This window comes from Saccoglossus kowalevskii, chromosome 16 (genome assembly GCF_978046115.1).
Source record: "Saccoglossus kowalevskii chromosome 16, keSacKowa6.1, whole genome shotgun sequence".
NCBI lineage: Eukaryota > Metazoa > Hemichordata > Enteropneusta > Harrimaniidae > Saccoglossus > Saccoglossus kowalevskii.
This window is the reverse complement of record NC_140656.1, coordinates 5,967,233-5,991,188: the sequence shown is the minus strand read 5'-3', so window position 1 is coordinate 5,991,188 and position 23,956 is coordinate 5,967,233. Positions and strand designations below refer to the sequence as shown.

The 23,956-nt window shown below is 37.0% G+C and overlaps 2 protein-coding genes across 2 annotated transcripts; one reads left to right on the top strand and one right to left on the bottom strand.

Moving 5' to 3' along the window:
- Positions 1–58: 58 nt before the first annotated feature.
- LOC100370020 (electron transfer flavoprotein beta subunit lysine methyltransferase-like) lies at positions 59–2,453 on the bottom strand. The gene is made up of 3 exons (XM_002736455.4): positions 2,116–2,453; positions 626–756; positions 59–483 (listed from the first exon to the last, which is right to left on the bottom strand). Exons 1-3 carry the CDS (start codon positions 2,451–2,453, stop codon positions 146–148), a joined length of 807 nt encoding a protein of 268 aa, XP_002736501.3. The 3' UTR covers positions 59–145.
- A 230-nt stretch (positions 2,454–2,683) lies between these two features.
- Positions 2,684–23,730, top strand: LOC100369873 (uncharacterized). The gene is made up of 8 exons (XM_078010736.2): positions 2,684–2,873; positions 5,587–6,116; positions 15,017–15,163; positions 15,337–15,457; positions 15,765–15,943; positions 18,740–18,906; positions 19,478–19,676; positions 21,068–23,730. The coding sequence occupies exons 1-8, from the start codon at positions 2,684–2,686 to the stop codon at positions 21,998–22,000; spliced, it is 2,466 nt and encodes an 821-aa protein (XP_077866862.2). The 3' UTR covers positions 22,001–23,730.
- Positions 23,731–23,956: the final 226 nt, after the last annotated feature.

Genomic DNA, 23,956 nt, shown 5'->3' with positions numbered 1-23,956 from the left:
GGATTCACACATGATAATGAGGGATGTAGATAGTGGCTTACACAAACTTCCCCATCCGTAAATTAGTAGTAGCTTTTATTCAGTTCATTCAGCTTTACTTTCTATGAATACACAGTATACATGTTCCATGACAGAATGACAGTTTTCATTTGATAGTCCATACAGCAGCATCATTAAACCCGTGGTTTTCAAACTTGCATTGTTCAGTAAGTCTGTATTTTGCTAACTGGTGGAGGTGCTTCCTGATGGGCAGTTGATTTAAAAACACTCTTCCAGGATCGCCAATCATAATCATCTTTCTTTTGAGAGATAGCAACTTCAAAAGCCAATCAGTGACTTGCTTAGTAAAAGATTCATCATAAAACATGTCTCCAAGAATAATTGTATCAAATTCTGTGTCAACTTTTCCAATCATGTTCTCTGTACTTGTTTCTATAGAAACACCATTTAGTTCCGCATTTAGATGGATTGCTTTTTCAGCAACTACAATTAAAAAAGTTGTATACACAAAACATATTAATCTTGACAGTTATGTTTAGGAACAAGTATATGTCATCAGGAATTTTTAATATTGAATTTCTGAATGGATATAAAACCAGAACATGATCATGTCTGTTATACTCACCTGGGTCAATGTCATTGGCAAGTACATTATTGGCACCTAATTTAATACATGCAATAGCAGTTGCACCACAACCACTGCCAACATCTAGAATATTCTTACCAATAACATAGGATGGATTATCAAGAAGAAACCTGTGTGAAGGAAATATCAATTTTCACTTCAACATACCAAATATTTGAGTATTGTGAAATTGGAATTAATAGCATTTCTTTAAAGGATTACTAAACAGATTTTTAATAGTATTTCTCTACCAATTTAAATGATTTTATTCATAATCTTATAAGAATTCTAAAGGATTTTTGTAGCATCCTCATATGAATAGTGATGGATTTCAACAGTATTCTAAGCTTATAGGAATACTAAAGGATTTTTCTTGCATTCTTAGAGAAATACTAGACAATTCCAATAGTAGTCTTATAGGAATTCTAAATAATATCTAGCATTCCTATAGAAATACCAGATGATTCCATTAGTATTCATAAAAGAATTCTACAGGATTTTCCTTGATTCTTATACATGTAGGAATACTAGACGATTCCAATTGTATTCTTATAGGAATACTAAAGGATTTTTCTTGCATCCTTAGAGAAATACTAGACAATTCCAATAGTAGTCTTATAGGAATTTTAAATAATATCCTAGCATTCCTGTAGAAATACCAGATGATTCCATTAGTATTCATAAAAGAATTCTACAGGATTTTCCTCGATTCTTATACATGTAGGAATACTAGACGATTCCAATTGTATTCTTATAGGAATTCTAAAGGATTTTCCTAGCATATAAACAAAGATGGTGACTTTGACTGTTGCGCAGATCAACCAGTACAAACTGAGAGGTTTCCAAGTTTTAATTAGGTAATTTTCAGGCGATTGTAAGGAATCCGGTGGTAATCACTCAGTGGATTGTGGGTAAATCAATGTTTATCAACACAAATGTTGCACATGCGCAGCGCGACGACCACTACGCTTTAATGGAATACTAAAGGATTCCAATACTGTAAAATATTATATTTTAGCTGGATTGATTTTTTGCTGAATAGACTTTTTAGGGTGTTTTGTATGGAAATTATTTTCACTGATTTTTGATGATTTGAATGTAAAATATAGGACAAAAAGGTATATTCGCTGGATTTTATTTTCACTGAATCATTTCTTCAGCAAAAATAGCGAAAATTAATTCCAAGCAAAAATAAAGTATTTTACAGCAGTAGTTTTATAGGAATTCTGAAGGATTTTCGTAGTATTATTAAAGGAAAAACAATTGGGGAGTTATGTTAGGGGCAACAATTTAAAATCATAAGGGTGGCTGGTAAAGTGTGAATTTTTTTTCAGAGTGACTTATTTGTACACTTTTATTTTTCTAGAAACTGTTTTTACCTGCAGCACATTGCATACATTTGTTGTTTTTTTCGTACCAGGCTTGCTATTTTTTAAAACAAATTTTCCAGCCACCCCCATGATTTGAAATGGTCACGCCCCTTACCTTACCTGGTTAATACTTGCCCTCCTGGCCAATAGAATGCCCAATATGGATCACTAACACCAGAAGTGTCATCAAATTTACAATGGTACAATTTACATTGTGGGGTCATCAATCGCAAATTTATTTCTGGCGTCAGGTGATCCGTCGTCGCCATGGTATTTTTAATTATAAATTGTTCTGACCCCAGTTTCGTCACGCCTGTAGGAAGTGCCCTGTAATGTTGCCATTTGTTCCTCCAGATAGAGGTCGCGTGACGTGAATAGCACTCGAGCTGCGACTGGAATACATATCGCTTTACTCTATATGTACGGAGACTGGATTGGATAATATTAAAAACGCGCATAATATGTCCGGCATCTACTGACAAACGTTCAGTTACAATCTGTATTGCACTTTGACCCTCCTCCAAGAACAACGGCGCATTGATCAAATTGCCATCTACGTCACGTCGTTGGTTATTGTGTGGATTATTTGCAGAACTTTGAACGGCCTGTCAGTGTGATTACACCAACACATCGATGAGGGCCAAGATTGTCTAGGAATCCATCCCGTATATTACATGTTATAGTAGCAATGTCACTCAGCATGCGGAAGTCGTTTATACGCGGCAATTCTATTTCCTTAGCATCCTCCCAGCCTCGTTTCGAACAAAAAGTTGTTTCCAAAATGGCTACCCAGGAACATATCCACGCCTTATGGCATGCGTTTGATTCGTTAGACGTGGACAACAGTGGTGTCGTTGCTCTATCTCAACTCAAGGTAGGTATAAAAACAATATGACACTTCCTCAACATTTTGCAGTAAATATTTTGCAGTCTGTTACACTGTTTTGTTCTACTTGAAGTAGTACTTCCGCTAGATGTTCTCTGTGACTTTGTAAACATTCTTGACAATAGACTAATAGCAAAGTTTGTGCAGTTTCTGAGATTACTACATCTTAGGGGTCTGGGCGTGTCTCACGGTGGCTATTTGTTATTCAGCGCCGAATAAAAAACTCGAAATATGCTCACCGTTGCCTATCGTAATTAAGTTTTATAAAGTATTGCGTGTTTCTCGGTAGTGGCAATGGGCGTGTTCATACACATATTCCCACTATCCCCGGCCTGGAAATAAAATAAAATTTATTGTACAAATGCTCGTAGCGGGTGAATAAACTTTTGACACCTTCCGATAAGTATTCCGGAAGTTGTACCATTCGTGATGCGACCCAAAATAGGCATGCATATACACATTTACATGTAATTAAATTACAGATTTTAGCATCATTGCGCATGCGTACGTGTCGTCAGCCGTATTAAAATCAAGAAACACAGAAGTTACATGTATCACAGTTCACTGTGCATGTATATAGGTGTTTTAAACTACCTTACAAATTTCAAAACCCCCAATCACTTTTTTTCACTCGTAATTGGAGCAACATGACATTCAACTTTATTCTTTGAAGTATAATATCAATATTTATTATTAACTTCAGTATTGGAAACAATAAGCATGACGAAATCATTCAGCCAAAAAATCGTTAAGACATCGCCATTTTGATTTCATGGACACTTTCAGTATCTTATTAATATGCATTTTTTTGAACAAACTATCTTTAAAATTATATATTCAACCAGCCGACCAATTTTAGCGCAATTTGAACTTTCCAAAGTTAAATATTTTCTGTTTAAATAGTTTCACAAGGAATAACAGGGACAGAAATATTTAGTACATTCATAAGTCGGCGACACAAACGTCATTGTTTCACAGATATGTACTGTCAAAATATGAAATAATTGCTACTTATTCGTTTCATTCTTTCCATAAACATTAAAATCTTGACCAAACCACTGTGACCCCTTTGAACTCATGCACATGTTGAACAAAAAAAAATCCTGCTTTTTATTTAAAATAAATGTCAATTAATGTAGCTGCAACATACTAATTTTCATTGGCTCATTTTATGACACGTGATATGTTTGATTCCCATTATTTGAACAAACACGCAATACAGGGCAGCACCTATATTTCAATTATAGTACTCCATAATTGGATATACAGGTACATAAACTCAAGTGGTGGCTTGAAAATAAAGAAATCATTGGTTACTGATAAGTAATATTCTAGATGAAAATAACCAGGATTTCCTAACAGTCATGGAGGGTTTATGTGTAAATAATTCATACAAAGTTCGGGAACATCTGTCATGGATTTACATACATTCTTGTTTGTGCATTGACCTCGATCATTGACCAGTTATCATTTATTAATAGAGCTGCTTGTGGTATCATTCAACCAATAAAAACGAGGCATTTTAATAATAGGTACCCCACTGTAATATAAATGTCAGTAGTTTCTGCAATCATTCTGAAGTCAATTATCACACAGATGCCAGGTATAAAGATCCAACTTGGCAGATCATGTTCTTTAGAGTCTGTAATAACTTAAGTACAATGTATATAATCCTTTATATTTTCCTCTCCTTCAAAGGAGAAATTTTGCATTTAAAATTTGATGAAATAACCAAAATGTTGGGAGTTAAACAGTTTTATGCACTTTTTAATGGCTTGAAGAGGTTGTAACAATATGCAGCAGAGTTAATTGAGAAATAAATAATGTAGTAACCAAGGCAACAGATATCTACTACACTATGGCCATGACAATTTAAATTTAAGGAAGTAAAAGAAACTTGTTCAAAAATCCTGTTAGTTCGTATAATAACATTCATTCGGACTTGCCATTGGTTTGATAATCACTGGTAATTTCCAGCAATGATTTTAACCTCAAACTATCAGGAAAGTAAATGTCTGAAAATCCTATGCATTTGCTGAATGATATGTCACATGTACAATTTGAGCAACTCATTGATCATCTGTTAAAACTGTTCACTATTACCGATAATAAAGCATTGACCTGCAGTGTTTGCTTTAGAGCAAATATGAGTATTTCACTCATGGTCTCTACATCATACCTTAATTTTTTCTTATTTTGAGATACAAGTGTTTTAAATAAAAATAAAAAAAACTAATGCCAATTTGGGTGAATTGCCATTTGGGGAACCAATATATTTGAATGTTTTTTAAATTTTTAACTAGGACTAAGGTTAACAATCAGGTAAACACAATACTGAATAGCCAAGTTGGTAAACAGATTTGTTATGACTTCCTTGTACAGATTGTCAATTGATATGTATCAGCCATAAGCTGTATTTTAAATGGTGCCAACATATTTATCAATGGATTGTTAAAAAATTCATCTGCTTTATTTTACAACTTTTTCTTTCTAATAATATTTTAAACTCTTGGCTGCCAAGAAAAATTATTACTGGTCCAAATATTAATAAGTACAACAACATTTTGGGATTTTTTTTTCCCTCTGGTGAAATTTGTATAAATGTTTTTTTTTATTTGTGAAATAGAAGTAGTATTGTATAAATGTGCTTATAATAATTATGTGTATGTATGAAAGTAATAATTTCTCCTCTTGGTTACAGGTAGCAACAGCCAATATCAGCATGGCAGCAGGAGTACAAGACATGCAGAAATCTGTGGATGCATTGACAAATCGTTTTGGTGCAGACAAAGCGACTCTCTCTTTTGAAGAATATGTAGATTTTGTTAGAGTTGAACTTCTTGGTGAGGGGATGTCATTGGATTTGAACCAAATACACAGCGTAGCATGGATGCTGTGTTCTAAACCACATATGAACAGAAAAGGTAAAAAAGTGAACGATGCTGATGCATTTAAGTTATGGCAGATTTTCAATCGTCTGGCAGAAACTGACCAGTACCCCTTGAGGATGGACAGTGAGGAAGTCGCCTATTTCTTACAAAAGACTGTCATTGCCATGGGAAAAATCTGGAAATCATCTGAATTTGAAGAAATTAAAAACGCCTGCCCAATGATGTCTTACTGGCAAGTTTTACACTGCATTGAAAATAAATTTGGCATGGGAATTGATGAAGAAGGCATATCCACCGCGGTTCAGGACGTCTATGATGAAATCATGAATGAAGTTGTCAAAATGGTAATTTGTCTTCTGTCAGTTCAAAGGTTGTATATTTTGGTCATTACTTGTAAACATAGTGGTAGAAATAGTATATATCAATATTTTCACTAGACATCAGTTTGTTGTCTCATCATTTATATTTCTGTCAGTCTCTGATATAACAAATTGTTTCACAAAAAATAAATTTCTGTAAAAAGTACTGTAAAACAATTTATCTATCTATTTGATATTCTGATATCACTGGGTTACAAAGTTCACAAATTTGGCAGGAAATCAATGTGTTCTAATGTTAATTTTAATAGACGTTGATGTGGATTTATTTTTAACAGAATTTAGTTATCAGTAAAAATAAAAAAACAGTGAATAATTAATACGATTACAGTAACAAATCAATGTGAAATAAAAAATTTCATGAAACAAACCTGTTTTCATATTAAACATTTTATGAAATAATCAGAATGAAATACCTAATTTCTCCACCTCAAGTTTTACATTGATTTTGCACGACGACCACCGCCGTTTGACATTTGCAATGGTTATTCTTTTAGGCAAAACAATTGTATGCAGCTGACCATCAGAACAATTTAGTTCCATAATCAGAAGAACTTGATTGGTGGTACCTTATTTTTTTTCAGAAGTTACCAGTACCTTGACTAATTTTGCACAAAGACATGAGACGTATGAGATTTCATTGGAATTTAACCAACTTGCGGCCAATTTTGTTGAAGAAAACTAAGTTTAAAATTTTAACACGTCATCAACAATTTCTCATCAGGCATGGTGAAACTGATTTCATTAATGGATTAATTTCTAATGCATGTCAATTATGTTCACCATTTAATTCAAAATACTAACTGGTAGCCGTCATACAATGTACCTGTGTTTCAGATATAATTTCATCGATTTTTTTAAAAAAATTGTTATAAAAGCATTAAATGTTGGTATCAATATTTGCTTAGTTGTATTGGGGTTTTGATGAAATTTAACTGGAAGCCATTTTTGCCCAAAAAATTGGAATCACAAATTTGAACATGTCATGCCTCAGCCAATTTTATTCAAATTTGGTTCCAATGAACAACACAAATGTTTTGTTATTTGTACAACCATTTCTCTGGAGACTGATCTCATTTAATGTACATGTATGACAACGAACGGTATTATCGTTAGTCGATCTCATTGCTCATTAGAAGTCACATATCTAAGCATTATCTGTGAGTGAACATTGAATCAGTCATTGCATAGGAGTCAGCATGGATACCATAAAAAATGGCTGCCAATTAAACATTTCTTTTGTTGGCGTGAACCTTGTAACCTAATATGCAATGTATGATCATGATACAAAGTCAGAATGAAATCACCCTGTTCATTTCCAGGAATCTATTCCGGGCATGTTTACAAATCACAAAACACCACCTACAGTATTAATTACATTTGTACATATGATTATAGTACCTGCAGGTGAACTTTAACTGAATCAGCCGATATATTTTTTTTGTTCAAATCTTTAAAAAAGAAATGATGCACATCTGTAGTCCAATATACATGATCAATTTATAATAATAATTTGAATGAATTCTTGCAGTTCATCTCTGAGAAATTGTCCCAGGCATTTTGCCGCAAAACCACTTTTACCTTGCCCGTAACATCAAAGATGAAAGGTAAAGGTATATTAAGGGAAAAATTTCTGTCCGTCGTTGTTAATAATTGTTATTGTGTGCACAATAACTTTACTAATTCTATTCCAAACTTCATCAAACTTGGTCACCTTATTCATCAGTATAAAGTCTTCCCTAAGTATGAACAACAGATGTCCTGTATGGAAATATCATGCAAAAATTGAGAAAATCTGTTAAAATATTTTGGCTGTTTCTACTTGACTGATCACTGGTGATACACATTCAAAGGTCACTGATCTCAGTGGAAATATGCATTGTTTGTGTTCAATGAAGCAAATCATTTATCTTATAATTATATCCTTGGTAATGTATCTCCCAAATCACATGGGAATACTATACTGGGTTTCAAAACCAACTCATGGAGAGTTTTTGTAAGCCTAAAGTCTTTACAGAAAACAAGATGTCAGAAAATCAATATACCGGTAGGCACTACTATGAATTGGGTGCCAAAATTTGATCAGGATCTGAAGCTAATAGAAAATCTGTCAAAAGTTATCAAATCAAAAACAATACATAAAAAATACATGGAAAGCAAAATGTTGCATCCACATTTTGAAAAGAAAATTGTACTAAAAAATAGGTATTCCGTATTTGACAAACAGTTCATTTGACAAATGAAAATTAATTATGACAATGCATATTCATATTGAAACAAACTATGATAAAACGAATAATATTATATAACAAAGGGAAAGGTCACCAGAGTTCAACCATTTTTGCTGGGAAAGGATTGACCAGCTTAGTTGTTAGTCCAAGAAAGTTGTTCAGCTTGGAATGTGTCTGAATCCCTCATTAGTATGCAAGAATGTAGGAATGTACCAAGAAAATTGTTCAGCTTGGAATGTGTCTGAATCCCTCATTAGTATGCAAGATTGTAGGAATGTACCAAGAAAATTGTTCAGCTTGGAATGTGTCTGAATCCCTCATTAGTATGCAAGATTGTAGGAATGTACCAAGAAAATTGTTCAGCTTGGAATGTGTCTGAATCCCTCATTAGTATGCAAGAATGTAGGAATGTACCAAGAAAATTGTTCAGCTTGGAATGTGTCTGAATCCCTCATTAGTATGCAAGATTGTAGGAATGTACCAAGAAAATTGTTCAGCTTGGAATGTGTCTGAATCCCTCATTAGTATGCAAGATTGTAGGAATGTACCAAGAAAATTGTTCAGCTTGGAATGTGTCTGAATCCCTCATTAGTATGCAAGATTGTAGGAATGTACCAAGAAAATTGTTCAGCTTGGAATGTGTCTGAATCCCTCATTAGTATGCAAGATTGTAGGAATGTACCAAGAAAATTGTTCAGCTTGGAATGTGTCTGAATCCCTCATTAGTATGCAAGATTGTAGGAATGTACCAAGAAAATTGTTCAGCTTGGAATGTGTCTGAATCCCTCATTAGTATGCAAGAATGTAGGAATGTACCAAGAAAATTGTTCAGCTTGGAATGTGTCTGAATCCCTCATTAGTATGCAAGATTGTAGGAATGTACCAAGAAAATTGTTCAGCTTGGAATGTGTTTGAATCCCTCATTAGTATGCAAGAATGTAGGAATGTACTAAGAAAATTGTTCAGCTTGGAATGTGTCTGAATCCCTCATTAGTATGCAAGATTGTAGGAATGTACCAAGAAAATTGTTCAGCTTGGAATGTGTCTGAATCCCTCATTAGTATGCAAGAATGTAGGAATGTACCAAGAAAATTGTTCAGCTTGGAATGTGTCTGAATCCCTCATTAGTATGCAAGATTGTAGGAATGTACCAAGAAAATTGTTCAGCTTGGAATGTGTCTGAATTCCTCATTAGTATGCAAGAATGTAGGAATGTACCAAGAAAATTGTTCAGCTTGGAATGTGTCTGAATCCCTCATTAGTATGCAAGAATGTAGGAATGTACCAAGAAAATTGTTTTTCTGGTATAAATTGTAGTGTATTGTACTTGTGAAAGGTCAAAAAGTGCATGGAGATTTTATGAAAATGTGTGGATGTTAACAGAATGATGTCATGTGGTCACAGTTACGTAATAAATGATGGACTAATTCACTACGTTCAATTACCCACCATAGACTCCGGTCAGTCAAAATGACTATTTTGAACTGTAGGCATTAATCAGCGATTCTGCCGGTGACGGAGAGATAGAATCTAGGTCAGGGGAAGCCCCATGACCTCAAGATTCTTTTACCCCTTACATCACGCACCCACGTGACCAAGGCCACATGGCAGTCCATCACTCTTCATTTTTCTCCGCCTCGTCGGGGAATGATTCTGAGCGGCTCTGTTTTTCCTGTTTTTCCTTTTCCCTGCTTTTTCCTGTCCGGGTTTCTAGCGCAACCGCGGCATCCGACATTCTAGCTGGTAGGATAAGTTTTTCTTGTCTTTTTACCCTCATGTATTATGCTTTTCCACAACAAAGAAATTAAAACCTGGCGCCACTACGTAACCACATGTTGGTTTCATGGCGGCACCTTTTTAACTGTAATTCGTTTCCCTCATGCATGTCGTCTTTTATTTTTAATGTATTTAGAAATGGACAGATGCACTGGCAACGCCAGAGGCTCACCGCCGGTATTATCTCCTCAGTTTATGAGGCGGATCTGTACTCAGTGTACACAGCAATTGCAGGAATGGAACCCGCATACAAAGTGCTATCGTTGTTTCACATGCGTTTGGGGTTCGGGTGTCTGCCCAGAAAATATTTGTAATCACTGGGGTTCGGAAGCCTGGAAGTCGTTCCAGCAGTATGTCAAAATAGCCGAGACTGACCGCGTCGCTCGCGAAAAGGTCGTGCGGCAAGTACTACCGGCATGGGTATGAGTTAGCTGTGCGTTGGCATGATTGATAAGTCCTCGCGCTCGGCTACCGTTTCTCATACCGGAATACCAAGCAAAGGGCGCAATAGTGGGGGTGCCGATATATTTCGGTCGCCTCTACGCTGATGGGATCACAGGCGCCGGGATCCAGATCGACCCCATCCGCACGTCTCTCCTGGTCCAGCCGAGCGCTGAGCGTGGGGGACGGCGTGCAGACTGTGTTGAGGGGCGGTCGTTGGTCAGCTGCGGAGGAGGTAATGCCGAAAGCCCCGGGCTGGGGTAATCTTTAGCATAACTCCTTTTGCTGGACTAAATGCTCGGGGCAATCTCGGATTCGGATCCCAATTCGTGGGACAAAACCAGAAGACCCCGGCCGGACCCCAAGGCTGCTTCCCCAGACCCCGGTACCACAAACTTGTGTTTTGCTAGCCGGGTGAAGGGGGACGGCCGCGTTCCATGGTCATTCTCAACGACCCATTCTGAGACTATCCAACATGCCCTGAGGGCAGAGTTGCGACCCATCAATTTCCTTGAATTCCCCCTCTTGCAACTGCCGAACCCATGGCCACAGATCCCTGTCGCACGGAGATTGCGCCGGTGCATTCTGGATTGGAGGCAGCGGGTAACCGATCCCTGGACGCTCCAAGTGGTCACACGTGGTTACAGAATACCACTGACATCTCCTTCGTTCCTATCAGTGTCCCCCCCCGTTGGGGGCACTGCCAGGGAACCCCCACAAAGCGGAAGCAATCAAACAGGAAGTAGACAGTTTGCTAAGAAAGGGCGCCATACACAGAATAGTTCAGCCGGCACTAAGTCCGGGCTTCTACTCAAATGTATTTGTAGCACCAAAATCTACAGGCGGCTGGCGTCTGGTTCTGGACCTAAGCAGACTAAACCAGTATGTGCTTCTCAATCGGTTCCGCATGGAGACACCATCCAGTGTCCTACTCTCCATCCACCGGCTCGACTGGCTAGCCTCTTTAGACTTATGCGACGCTTACCTGCACATACCGATGCACCCAGCGAGTTGCTCTCTCCTTCGATTCACCCATCTGAGCCAAGTATTCAAATTTCAGGTGCTCCCCTTCGGGTTATCCACAGCGCCCTACGTGTTCACCAGAGTGATGAATCAAGTAGTACTGCTGCTCCACCAAATGTCGGTACACATCAATCCGTACCTAGACGACTGGTTGATACACAACCCAGACAAGGGGTTATTAGCCAGACATGTAAGGCTTACACAGGATTTACTTCACCAGTTGGGCTTGTTAGTAAATCACAAAAAGTCCCATCCCGACCCGACTCAACAGTTGGTGTTTCTGGGCATGGAGTTTGACACCGAAGTAGGCCTGGTTCACCCATCTCAATCGCGTTGCCTAGTGCTAAGCAACCTAGCAGAATGCCTAGTCAGCGTTCCTTTAGTGTCTCTCTGAGAACTAATGCGGCTCATTGGAATGATGACTTCCGTTCGAAGGGTAGTTCGCCCAGGCTGCACTACGCAGCAGCCCGGTCCAACGCTTGTTATTGGAACACCGAGCTCACCTACGGGAACTAAACAGACGAGTATTGATCCCGGACCAAGTAAAGGAAACCCTGTCCTGGTGGTTGTCACTGACCAACGTCAGACAGGGGGTCCTCTTGGACCCATTCGTCACAACTATGACTCTGGTAACAGACGCCTCCCTCCAAGGGTGGGGAGCACATCTATTGGACAAACAAGCCCAAAGAATATGGCCCCGCAGTAGGTTCGGGACCACCATATCAACTGGCTCAAGCTGAAAGCAGTGCACCTGGCACTTTCACGCTTTCGACCCGAAGTTCGAGACCACAGAGTCCTGCTCCGCACAGACAACACAGCGGTGGTCTCCTACATCAACAAGGAGGGGGGGACGCATTCCCCAACGTTGTCGGCCCTAGCAGAGCAAATTCTCCTTTGGTGCCTGGAATACAATGTGGAGCTAACCGCACACCACCTTCCAGGGGTGAGAAACGGTCTGGCAGACGCCCTTTCGAGGTGCCTTTGTCTCCAGAACACAGAGTGGCAGATCCCCTAGTGGGTTGCCTCCAGGCTGTTTCGGCTGTGGGACGGTCCAAAGATAGACCTGTTTGCCGCACCCCGGAACGCCAAGCTCCCGATGTACGTAACACTCCTGCCGACACCAGGATCCTGGGCCGTGGACGCCTTATCGATCCTCTGGTTCCACATGGATGCACACACTTTTCCTCTCTTCCCGCTAATTCACCGGGTACTGGAGAAACTTCGACAGGGGCCCACCTGCATATTAACTCTGGTGGCGCCCAATTGGCCAATTGGCCTGGTTTCCGCTCCTGCTGGAAATGATAGTCGAAACACCAGTAGTAAGTCCTTGAGGCGGAGAGAAAGGAACCAGAGTGATGGACGGCTTCCTATCGGTGTCTGACTCTGCCTACAGTTCAAAATAGTCATTTTGACTGACCGGAGTCTATGGTGGGTAATTGAACGTAGTGAATTTAGGCGAGGGTTCTCCGAACCCGCCTATTCACATAGTTCATACCCACCATAGACTCCGAGTCCCCCCCAACCTCCCCACTCTTCCCGTCGCGTTGGTCTAAGTCCTCGAGGCGAAGAGAAAGGAACCAGAGTGATGGACGGCTACTTATGGCGTTGCCATGTGGCCTCGATCATGTTGGTTCGTGACGTTAGGGGTAAAAGAATCTTGAGGTCATGGGGCTTCTATCTCTCCGTCATCGCTGATTAATGCCTGCAGTTCAAAATAGTCATTTTGGCTGACCGGAGTCTATGGTGGGTATGAACTATGTGAATAGGTGGGTTTGGAGAACCCTCGCCTAATTTTGGGCATAGCTATAAAATGTGTCACCGAAGTACTCACACATGTGCATGATTCCAATAGTTTGTGCTGTGAAGAAACTCCATTCGAAAATAAGTATTGTGGAATTTGTAGTGAGAATGTATTTAAATAGATTTATGTTTATAAATCTTGTTTCTTTTCAAAGTGTATTTATATATTTAAAAATTGTTTATAAAAATGTTCTTTATACTTTTTCGATGGATTGAATTTACAAATGATGAGTTATTTTGTTATACCATCACTCAAATTATGTGTTACGAATTTCTGATAGTTTAGGCTTTGTGTTCTTGCGAACGGGAAGACATTAAACTGTTGAACAGTAGACAACGATAAAAGCGAAAGTATTTCGAAATTTGTGAAATCATGGTACTGTTTTGGCATTATACGACTTGCAGCTCCCTTTTGATCGATTTTATGTGACTGGCCATGTTATCGAACTGTAGTATTATGTAAATCTGCCCCGGAAAATTTAAATTGCCATTTTCACGCTGTGTTTAGCGTGGAGTCGTCATCTAAGTACGCACAATTGTTAATCTCGTGTTCCCAGGTGCATTTATAAATCCCTTTTGAATTTGGGGGACTTTGTGTGACTGACCGTGGTGTTTGTAAACTTTAGTCGAACTGTAGTAGTGTGTAAATCTGCCACAACATAGGGTTGCCATCTTCTCTCATTTAAATACGTTTGTGCCTCAACAAGGACTGAAAAATGATTTCCATTTACTTCGTCTGTTATAAATCAACTGTGTTAGATTCCTTCGAACTTTCTATTGCCATCGGGATTATGTCTACTACACTCGGCGGTGTAGTTCGTATCGATGTTCTTGTATGAAACGCACCCGAACCTGGAAATCGACGGCAAATCGGGATGGTCTCGTCACGTAATTTCTTACCTTGTTCTTTACCGCAGTACGCTTGGCTATGAACTTCCACATACCCACGCTTATGGGAATATTTATTTTATTTATTTATTCAACGCTAAAACGAACTACAGTGAGTTGTTCTATGGTCATATAACAGCGATTTGGCTGTGACCATGCATTTAGTCATTGTCAACTGTTTTTCTCGAATTGGTTGATTGGCATAGCAACATACGATAAGTACAATTAAACGACTAGTCCGGAGCTGAACAGTATTCATTTCTAACATGATTATTCAATTTAGTTTAATTCCTTCAGTTAAAAATCGAGTTTCCAAAATAAATAAATAATACATACCCTCATACCTTCATTGCCTTTCTGTCTGTTCGTCAATCCATTGCTCCAAAACACACCTTTAAAACTCTTATTTTCCAAGCATCGAGATGGTTCTGCCAACTCTTGTTCATGTTAGGGACTACGTGACAGGGTTGTGTGATCATCTTTGTATCATAATGGCTTTATGGCAATTTAATGCGATATCCTGGCATCAACCAAATCTGGTCCCACACAAGCATTGGCTCCAAGTTGCAGGTGAATTCAAAGGAATAATGTTTATGTTATATATGTACATACTTACATGTAACTGAAAAAAGTTGGACTGCTTGTTGTCTAAAATTCCATAAAGTGATGCTAAAATCATACAAGTATGTTGTGCTGTCTTATTTGCAGGGTTTCATGACTAAGAAAGGACACAAGATGACAACATGGAAAGAACGGTGGTTTGTTCTAAAACCAAGAAGTTTGAGCTACTACACAGGAAGAGATATGAAAGAACAGAAAGGAGAAATCAAACTGACATCGTCATGGAAAGTTGAAGTGAGTGCAGCCTGAATAAATATTAAATCTTTGAATGGCAGCTCTAGCTATACATGCTACAGTAACTGTAAACCGTTCTACTTGTATAGGAGACAAATTGCCACAACTTGAGGGAAAAGTAATTGAGAATTTCTCACTGATTATGTCATAAATGAAGTTAAGTTTATTTTCAGGGATTGTCGGACAAAAGTGGTAAAAATAGACTGGTCTTGCACACTGATGCATCTAAAGATAGTAAAACAAGATATGAAATGAATGCCCCGGACCCCAGGACTAAGCAAGAATGGATTACAGGTACCTATATCTTTCTTAAGTGTAAGAACACTGGAGATAAAAATACACCGGCCCACCCAGTCGTTTCTGAAAGAATTGAAAATCACCTGTGGAGACCACAAACAGATCTTTTCAATTTAGAAACCATTCTTGTTATCCAAGCTGTTGTATACATTATTTTTGAAAAAATTTGAAATGTCTGAGAAATTGATCAGGATTTTCTTTCCAGCAGTGATTTTCAACATTTAATTAAGATGGATTACTTTCTCATTTTGCAAATGAATATTTCTATCTGTGAAATCATTAATAATTGATTTGTTTATTACAGCATTATCATCTGTTATTGATGCTGCAGATGGTAATTTGTCTCCGCAAAAAATAGAATTTGTCAAACGAAGACAGAGCAGGTATGGAAGAAGAAAAAAGAATGAGGAGGAACAAAAAAGAAGAAAAGAGGAGAGTGAAAAGATGGCAAGACAAAAAGAAGAACTAGAAAATGAAAAAGCGGTGCGTCTTAAGCTGTTACCCATGGTGCATTGTGGTAATAATATAACCCATAGTGCATTGTGGTAATAGTATAACCCATAGTGCATTGTGGTAATAGTATAACCCATAATGCATTGTGGTGATAGTATTACCCATAGTGCATTGTGGTAATAGTATAACCCATAATGCATTGTGGTGATAGTATTACCCATAGTGCATTGTGGTAATAGTATAACCCATAATGCATTGTGGTGATAGTATTACCCATAGTGCATTGTGGTAATAGTATAACCCATAGAGCATTGTGGTGATAGTATTACCCATAGAGCATTGTGGTAATAGTATTACCCATAGTGCATTGTGGTGATAGTATAACCCATAGTGCATTGTGGTGATAGTATTACCCACAGTGCATTGTGGTAATAGTATAACCCATAGAGCATTGTGGTAATAGTATAACCCATAATGCATTGTGGTGATAGTATAACCCATAGAGCATTGTGGTAATAGTATAACCCATAATGCATTGTGGTGATATTATTACCCATAGTGCATTGTGGTGATAGTATAACCCATAATGCATTGTGGTGATAGTATTCCCCATAGTGCATTGTGGTGATAGTATAACCCATAGTGCATTGTGGTAATAGTATAACCCATAGAGCATTGTGGTAATAGTATAACCCATAATGCATTGTGGTGATAGTATTACCCATAGTGCATTGTGGTGATAGTATTACCCATAGTGCATTGTGGTAATAGTATAACCCATAGAGCATTGTGGTGATAGTATTACCCATAAAGCATTGTGGTAATAGTATAACCCATAGAGCATTGTGGTGATAGTATTACCCATAGTGCATTGTGGTGATAGTATTACCCATAGAGCATTGTGGTGATAGTATTACCCATAGTGCATTGTGGTGATAGTATTACCCATAGTGCATTGTGGTAATAGTATTACCCATAGTGGTATTAGTATAACCCATAGTGCATTGTGGTAATAGTATAACCCATAGAGCATTGTAGTACCGTAATAGTATAACCCATAGTGCATTGTGGTGATAGTATTACCCATAGTGCATTGTGGTGATAGTATTACCCATAGTGCATTGTGGTGATAGTATTACCCATAGTGCATTGTGGTGATAGTATTACCCATAGTGCATTGTGGTGATAGTATTACCCATAGTGCATTGTGGTGATAGTATTACCCATAGTGTATTGTGGTGTTAGTATTGCCATAGTGCATTGTGGTGATAGTATTACCCATAGAGCATTGTGGTGATAGTATTACCCATGGAGCATTGTAGTACCGTAATAGTATAACCCATAGTGCATTGTGGTGATAGTATTACCCATAGTGCATTGTGGTAATAGTATAACCCATAGTGCATTGTGGTAATAGTATAACCCATAGAGCATTGTGGTAATAGTATAACCCATAGTGCATTGTGGTGATAGTATTACCCATAGTGCAATGTGGTGTTAGTATTGCCATAGTGTATTGTGGTGTTAGTATTGCCATAGTGCATTGTGGTGATAGAATTACCCATAGAGCATTGTGATGATAGTATTACCCATATTGCATTTTGGTGATAGTATTACCCATTGGAGAAGCTAGAACTAGGTTAGACCCCTAATAATGAACATGAATGTAGTTATCAAAGTTAATGTACACGCTATAAAATATATATGCCAATAAAGACAAATTACTAATGCTCAGAACACGCATAGATAACTTGTGGCTATTTGGTTTTATACTCAATTCACTTTAAGGGTGGTGGTTGTCATGCAGTGTGTGTTCAAATTGAACAGGATGTGGTGCAAAGATCACCACCCTTTAACTTAATTTAAATGTTGTTGTCATTGACGAACTCTTTACATATTACACCCTTTTCGAAATCTGGCATGTTGGTACAAAACAATTTATGTTAGGTTAAATGTTAGTGAACTGAGTAATGAATGCTGTTCTTGTACCGTATCTCTGACATCTCTTGACCAATCACATTCAAACTACTGTAAACTATTCAATTTTCTCTGCTAGAAATTTCTGCAATTTCACAAAATGACAAGTTAATAACAGAGAAAGCTGGTACCAGTGAATACGTGCAAAAAACATCATTGCAGAAATTGTTTTGCAAGTGTTTGCATACAATCAAACACATTCAACACCAAAGATAATTATAAATATCTTGACTTTAACTGTTTTCCCACACACCATAATACTTTTTACATCATAAATTCTATGGTAAATAATTAATATTGTAATAAAATGTGAATATTTTTTGTAACCATTTCTGTTTCTTCATTGTAAAAGTGTTGTTGAAATCAATGACAACGCAACTAATTTTGTTTTCTCCAAAGATAAAGATGTAATATTCCTCTTAACATGGTGATCTAAAATTGTCATTTACATAATTTTTTGAGGGGGGTGCCCACCCCCCTCTAAAAAAATAATTTTTGGAGCTGAGTACCCTGGGCGTATGTCATGTCACACGTATGCAAATGTATTCGTCTGATGATCAAGATGACCAAAGGACGGCCATTACAATATTAGAAATGCATCAAAATAAAGCACTATTGCCATTCCAAAACCAGAAGCATATCATTCCCTTGGACCATATCAGGACTTTTATGCACATGTTTTGTTTTTCTGATGGGATTCGAAATGGCAGACTTACTACTGCATAATTATTGGGACTGTGTAAGCAGAGAATTCAATATATGCATGGCGTATAGCAGGATAATTTTAGGTAGATAATAAAAATAAATGAAAATAAATGATATTCACTGTGTCATTTTGATCCTTGACAGGCTAGAGCAGAAGCAGAGGCTAGAGCAGCAGAATTAGAGGCCTTGAAAGAGGCTGAAGAAAAGAGACTGATAGAATTACAAGAGTTGTACGACCAATTACAACAATTATTGAAGGAAGAACAACAAGCTAAAAGAGATGAAGAAGTGGTTAGAGCATTACAAGCACGGTAAACAAAAACCATTATGTGAGCATTTGCCAGAATTCATCTTAGAATTATATACGCTGTTTATGTTTGGAGTTACGAAAACATTCAGTTACAGAAATTACCAAGCCCATATTTTAGAAACCATGCCCAAATTGTAACTCAGTGTTCAATTAAAGCTGGTGGGTGTTCACCTGAGCACACGCGGGAATTGAGTCCTAAGCGACGATAACAACGCTATGGCCACCTGATGCATGCTTAGGTGATGACTCCCTCGCTTTAACCATTAACAGAACTTGAGTTACGGGGCAACATGGATTTGTTGTTTTGTTAAACAAAACAAAAAAGTCTATATTGCCCGTTACTTGTTTGTTTAATTAAAGTTCAAGTTACTAAATGTGGATGTTCAACAAAACCAAAAATGTATGTTGCCTGTAACTCAAAGTTCCGTTAACTGTTAATTGAACATTACAATTTGGACATGGTTTCTAAAATATAGGCATGGTTATTTTTTCAACTCGATGTGCGTAACTCAAACAATCAGCATCTCGAGATTCTGAGGATTTGAAAACTATCAGTTTTGTTGGTTTATTAGACTGCTGGACGAGGAAACAGAGAAAAGAGAACAACTGGAGAAGCTGAAAGCAGAGCAAGAGGCGGCGTTGCTTGATGAGCGGAAGAAGAGAGAGGAAGTTGAAGACGAACGACAAAAACAGATGAAAATACTGGAGGAAGAGAAAGAAAAATTAGCAATGCTGGAGCAACAAAGATTAGAAGCAGATTTGCAGCTACAGGTAACTGTCTTTTACAAAAACACGCAAGAGCTGCAAATACTTGTATTATTACATCCCTGAACAAGTTTGGTACCACCTCTGTACTTTGGAGTTTGTATATTTATGTTTATCATGTATCCATGGTGTGACCAATGCAACAGAGGGGATGCAGCTTCTATTAGAGTATTTACACATATGAGAAATTTTTGGTTCTCAATTATTCAAAAAAAAAAGGGTTATATTAGACATGCAGCTTCTAATTTTACAGTATTGTCCCATGGCACCATGAAATAGCATTCTTTTGTGTGTTACAATGAGAAACTCTTCCAAATATTTTTCGAAAATTGTTATTTTTCTATGGAACACAATGTTGAAGAAAGATCTTTTGACACTTTTTAAAATGAAGATTTTTGAAATAATCCAGCAAAAAATACCCTATCATTTACAATATATGATTTTTGATGTCACAATTTGAGATATGGCATACTGGTAATATCTCTGCTGTAGGAACCTATGGTGAAAGAATTATACTGGTAATACTGGCAAAATGGCAACTATTTGAAATGAAACCATCATTTTCTTGAAACATCGGCTGGTGATTTCCAACATTTTTTAAGTCAACGTATTTATATTGCCCAAGAGTACAATTTATGGCAAAATGAATAAATTCTGGGTGTTTTCATTTATGAGTAGGCTTCTACCTTAATACCCACATGGTGCAATGACAATAACTCGTATATGACTGGAAGTTAATTTTGAAAACCGTCATTGGTTGTACCGTAACTGGAAATGTGATTACACTGACACATTTACAAGTCAGGCCTAATTACTATTATTTTAACTCAGTATTAAAACGGTATCATCTGATATCTCTTATTTGTAGAGCAAGTTGGTACTCTTGGTGTCATGAGCTACATTATACACTCACCTTTGTTTTATGGATAAGACTAGCCCATGGCGTCACTCGACATCAAGCAGATCTACAAACAAATGATATCAGATGATGACCTCATAATATTTATTACATACCAAATATGGACATTCACACCCAAGCATAGATGATTTGCCCAACGTTCCAAGAGAAAATTTTCTCTTTGGAAGAGGTCACAAATGCTCATATTGAAACTGTTTTTTTTGTGACATGTCTCTCAGATGATATACATAAATTTTACTCCCCAAATAAATCACAGATATGTACTGATAATAAAATCCATCTTGGACAAGCGTTTTCGGTCTATATAGTCTGTACAAGTGGCAACAGTAAATAAACGCTTCACAGGATTGCAAAATATCCTGCATGTTCCTATTATAAACTATGTATTGAATGTGTATGAAAGTGAAGACATGCAATAATGAACTTCTTTGCATATTGAACACTCAGTCATATTCATACACTCTATTTTTGATTTCAGGAGGCAAGCTTGAAGCTGCAAGCTGCAGAGTCCTCTAAAAAAGAAATGGATGTAGCTATGAGAGAAATTGATCGTAAATATCAGGAGATTCAAGCAAAGAAGGCAAGACAGGATGAAAAGCCAATTGGACTTGCCCGGCCTGTGCAGGTCAAGGCTAATCCATTAATTACCCATAGGGGAGTTGGAGCATTTATTCCACAAGAGTTTGACATCTTGAAGGAGAAATTACAAAAACTGAAGATGTTGGGAGTGTTTGATGTAGTAGAGAATAAAAGTGAACACAAGCAAGGAGTTACAGAGGAAAGAGATCAGACAGAATTGAAGCAAGGAGTTACAGAGGAAAGAGATCAGACAGAATTGAAGCAAGGAGTTGCAGAGGAAAGAGATCAGACAGAATTGAAGCAAGGAGTTACAGAGGAAAGAGATCAGACAGAATTGAAGCAAGGAGTTACAGAGGAAAGAGATCAGACAGAATTGAAGCAAGGAGTTACAGAGGAAAGAGGCCAGCCAGAATTGAAGCAAGGAGTTACAGAGGAAAGAGGCCAGCCAGAATTGAAGCAAGGAGTTACAGTGGAAAGAGAGCCAGATGTGAACAACCATACTGAAGATGTAATGGTAGTGGAAAATTTAGAGTTTGAATCACAAGAAAAAGAACTGTGTACAGATGATTCCAAGGATGCAAGCAGTTCAGGAGTTGAGAGAACAGATGATGATATTTGTAAGGACAAAATGTTGCTAAGGGAAACAATTGGGAAAGATGAAGATCCAGTATTATCACACAGAGATGATGATCAGTTACCTTTGGATTTACAAGCCAAAAATGAGAAGCTTACTGATGAGAACAAACTGTTGCCAGGGAAAGGTAGCAGCCATTCATCATGTGGGTCAGATGGATATGATGAATATGTGGAATCAGACGTCATAGAACTATAAAAAAGTAAAAGTTTAATACTCCTAACAATGTTAAATAGAATGTTTCTGACAACTTACAATTTGGGATTACTTGCACTTACTTATAAACTTTTACACATTTTATCAAGTAATCTGTACATCAATAAAAGTATGCCCTCTATGTTCGAAATATATTGATTTTCCATTAACAATTTATTACCACACGTAAACCAGTTGCATTTATTTTGGTATAACAATTTGCCAACAAGATTTACGGTAGAACACCAGGCAAAGTTTATTCTCTATAAACTGTTGAAGCTTTCATTTTATCTCTTGTTTTGTTAAAATTGTGTTTTTCTGCATTCTCTTTTTTATGACATGAATTGGATTGAAATATCGACAGTATATTCTGTTGGTTAATTTTATATTTTGTTAAGTGTGTTTTTTAGTATATTCTGTCAGTTGCACTTTTAACAATTCTAACTGCAATTAAATGACTAAATTTCTGGAAATTAAAAATAAAAAACAAACATCCATTTAATTGTTTTGAAATTGCACTACCATGCATGATCCAAATTATTTTGACATGAAATTAATGTACATATATCACAATAGCTTTTTATGAACAGAATTAAGATTTTATTATATATATTATGAATGAAAGAATGATTTATTAGTACATTCACTCCAGACAAAATCAAACATTTATGAATGGCAGTAAAAACACTACACATGTTTTTTTTGTATTAACCTGAAAAATGTACAACTTTTATCCTTCTGATCTATAAAACCATCCATTGTCTTAGCTTTATGGTATATATACCTATACCAGTTTTCAATCCATGTTGTGATGGATTTAACACACTGTAATTCAATCGCTCTATAATATCAATCAGTGTAGCCAAAGATTATTTTCATGCAAGACCTCCCAAAAAATAGATTTATTTGGTCCATTTTGAAATGGGACTCCCGCACGTTTTTTTATGACGTATTTGAAAAACAAACAAACTGTGTGTTGGAAAATAAACATAAATCACTTTGACAGATCTATTTTTTAGCTGACAAAATTAAGTATGATTTTTGCTAGGAATTGTCGCTGCTTCTATTTGCACTGCTACTTTATATACTTGCTATGCATTTTTTTTACTTTTATATACAGATATTTTTAAGTTTACAAATCAGTATCTCAGTACTATGTTCAACATTGTGCTCAGCTTGATTCGATTTTCTGAGATGGTATTTTAGTTGCATTAACAAAATTTTTTTTAGATACTGCTTTAAGTGTTGTATAATTATGAATTTTGTCTACTAACTGCATAATGAAAACTTTTCTCAAAATTACATGACTTGAATTCCTGCCATTCCAGCATTATTATTGTACTTTGATCAAATATGTATAGTATAATCTACTCCACTAATGCCTAGCAACGATGCTAGCATTATCTCATGGCAGTTATTGACCTTTGATTGGTTGAATGAAAATTTATCAACTTAAGCATTGTAATTACAACTTGTCTATGGACTATTTTATTTCCAAATTGATAGTAGTGTAGTAATGATTGAAGGTAAAATTTTCTGAATTCATCTGGAAATGTATTTTTGGGAAAATATGAAGGGACACACATACATGTACCCGGTATTGTTAAGTAGAACTGTATTGCTGTGAGTTTTGACCACTGCATGTGTGGTGATTTGCAGAACTCTTGAATACCTTTTGAGCAAAGTGTTATTTGGTAACATAGTAATTAAAGACAGTTATTAAAAACACAAAAGCTTTTATATAATTTGTCTTTCACACAGCAGTTTACACAGTAGTACCACTAAGTAGATTATGTGATTAGCGTTTGGAAACCAATCCTGAATCTGTACTGCCAAGCTCAAGTTTCACCTGGCATTGTAAACAGTTACTAGAAAAAATGCCATGGTTCATTACAATTTTTAGACGGCAAATCTGTCAACAAAACAAACTATCTGTATTTTCATTTTTTGGATAAAAAC

Excerpts from the sequence above, each read along its gene's own strand:
- LOC100370020 (XM_002736455.4), bottom strand. The coding sequence starts at position 2,453 with ATGCGCGTTTTTAATATTATCCAATCCAGTCTCCGTACATATAGAGTA. Across the intron at positions 757-2,115 it reads GGAGGGCAAGTATTAACCAG|GTTTCTTCTTGATAATCCAT; the intron begins GTAAGGTAAGGG and ends TCCTTCACACAG. Across the intron at positions 484-625 it reads TGCCAATGACATTGACCCAG|TTGCTGAAAAAGCAATCCAT; the intron begins GTGAGTATAACA and ends TTTTAATTGTAG.
- LOC100369873 (XM_078010736.2), top strand. The coding sequence starts at position 2,684 with ATGTCACTCAGCATGCGGAAGTCGTTTATACGCGGCAATTCTATTTCC. Across the intron at positions 15,944-18,739 it reads AACTAGAAAATGAAAAAGCG|GCTAGAGCAGAAGCAGAGGC; the intron begins GTGCGTCTTAAG and ends GATCCTTGACAG. Across the intron at positions 19,677-21,067 it reads AAGCAGATTTGCAGCTACAG|GAGGCAAGCTTGAAGCTGCA; the intron begins GTAACTGTCTTT and ends TTTTGATTTCAG.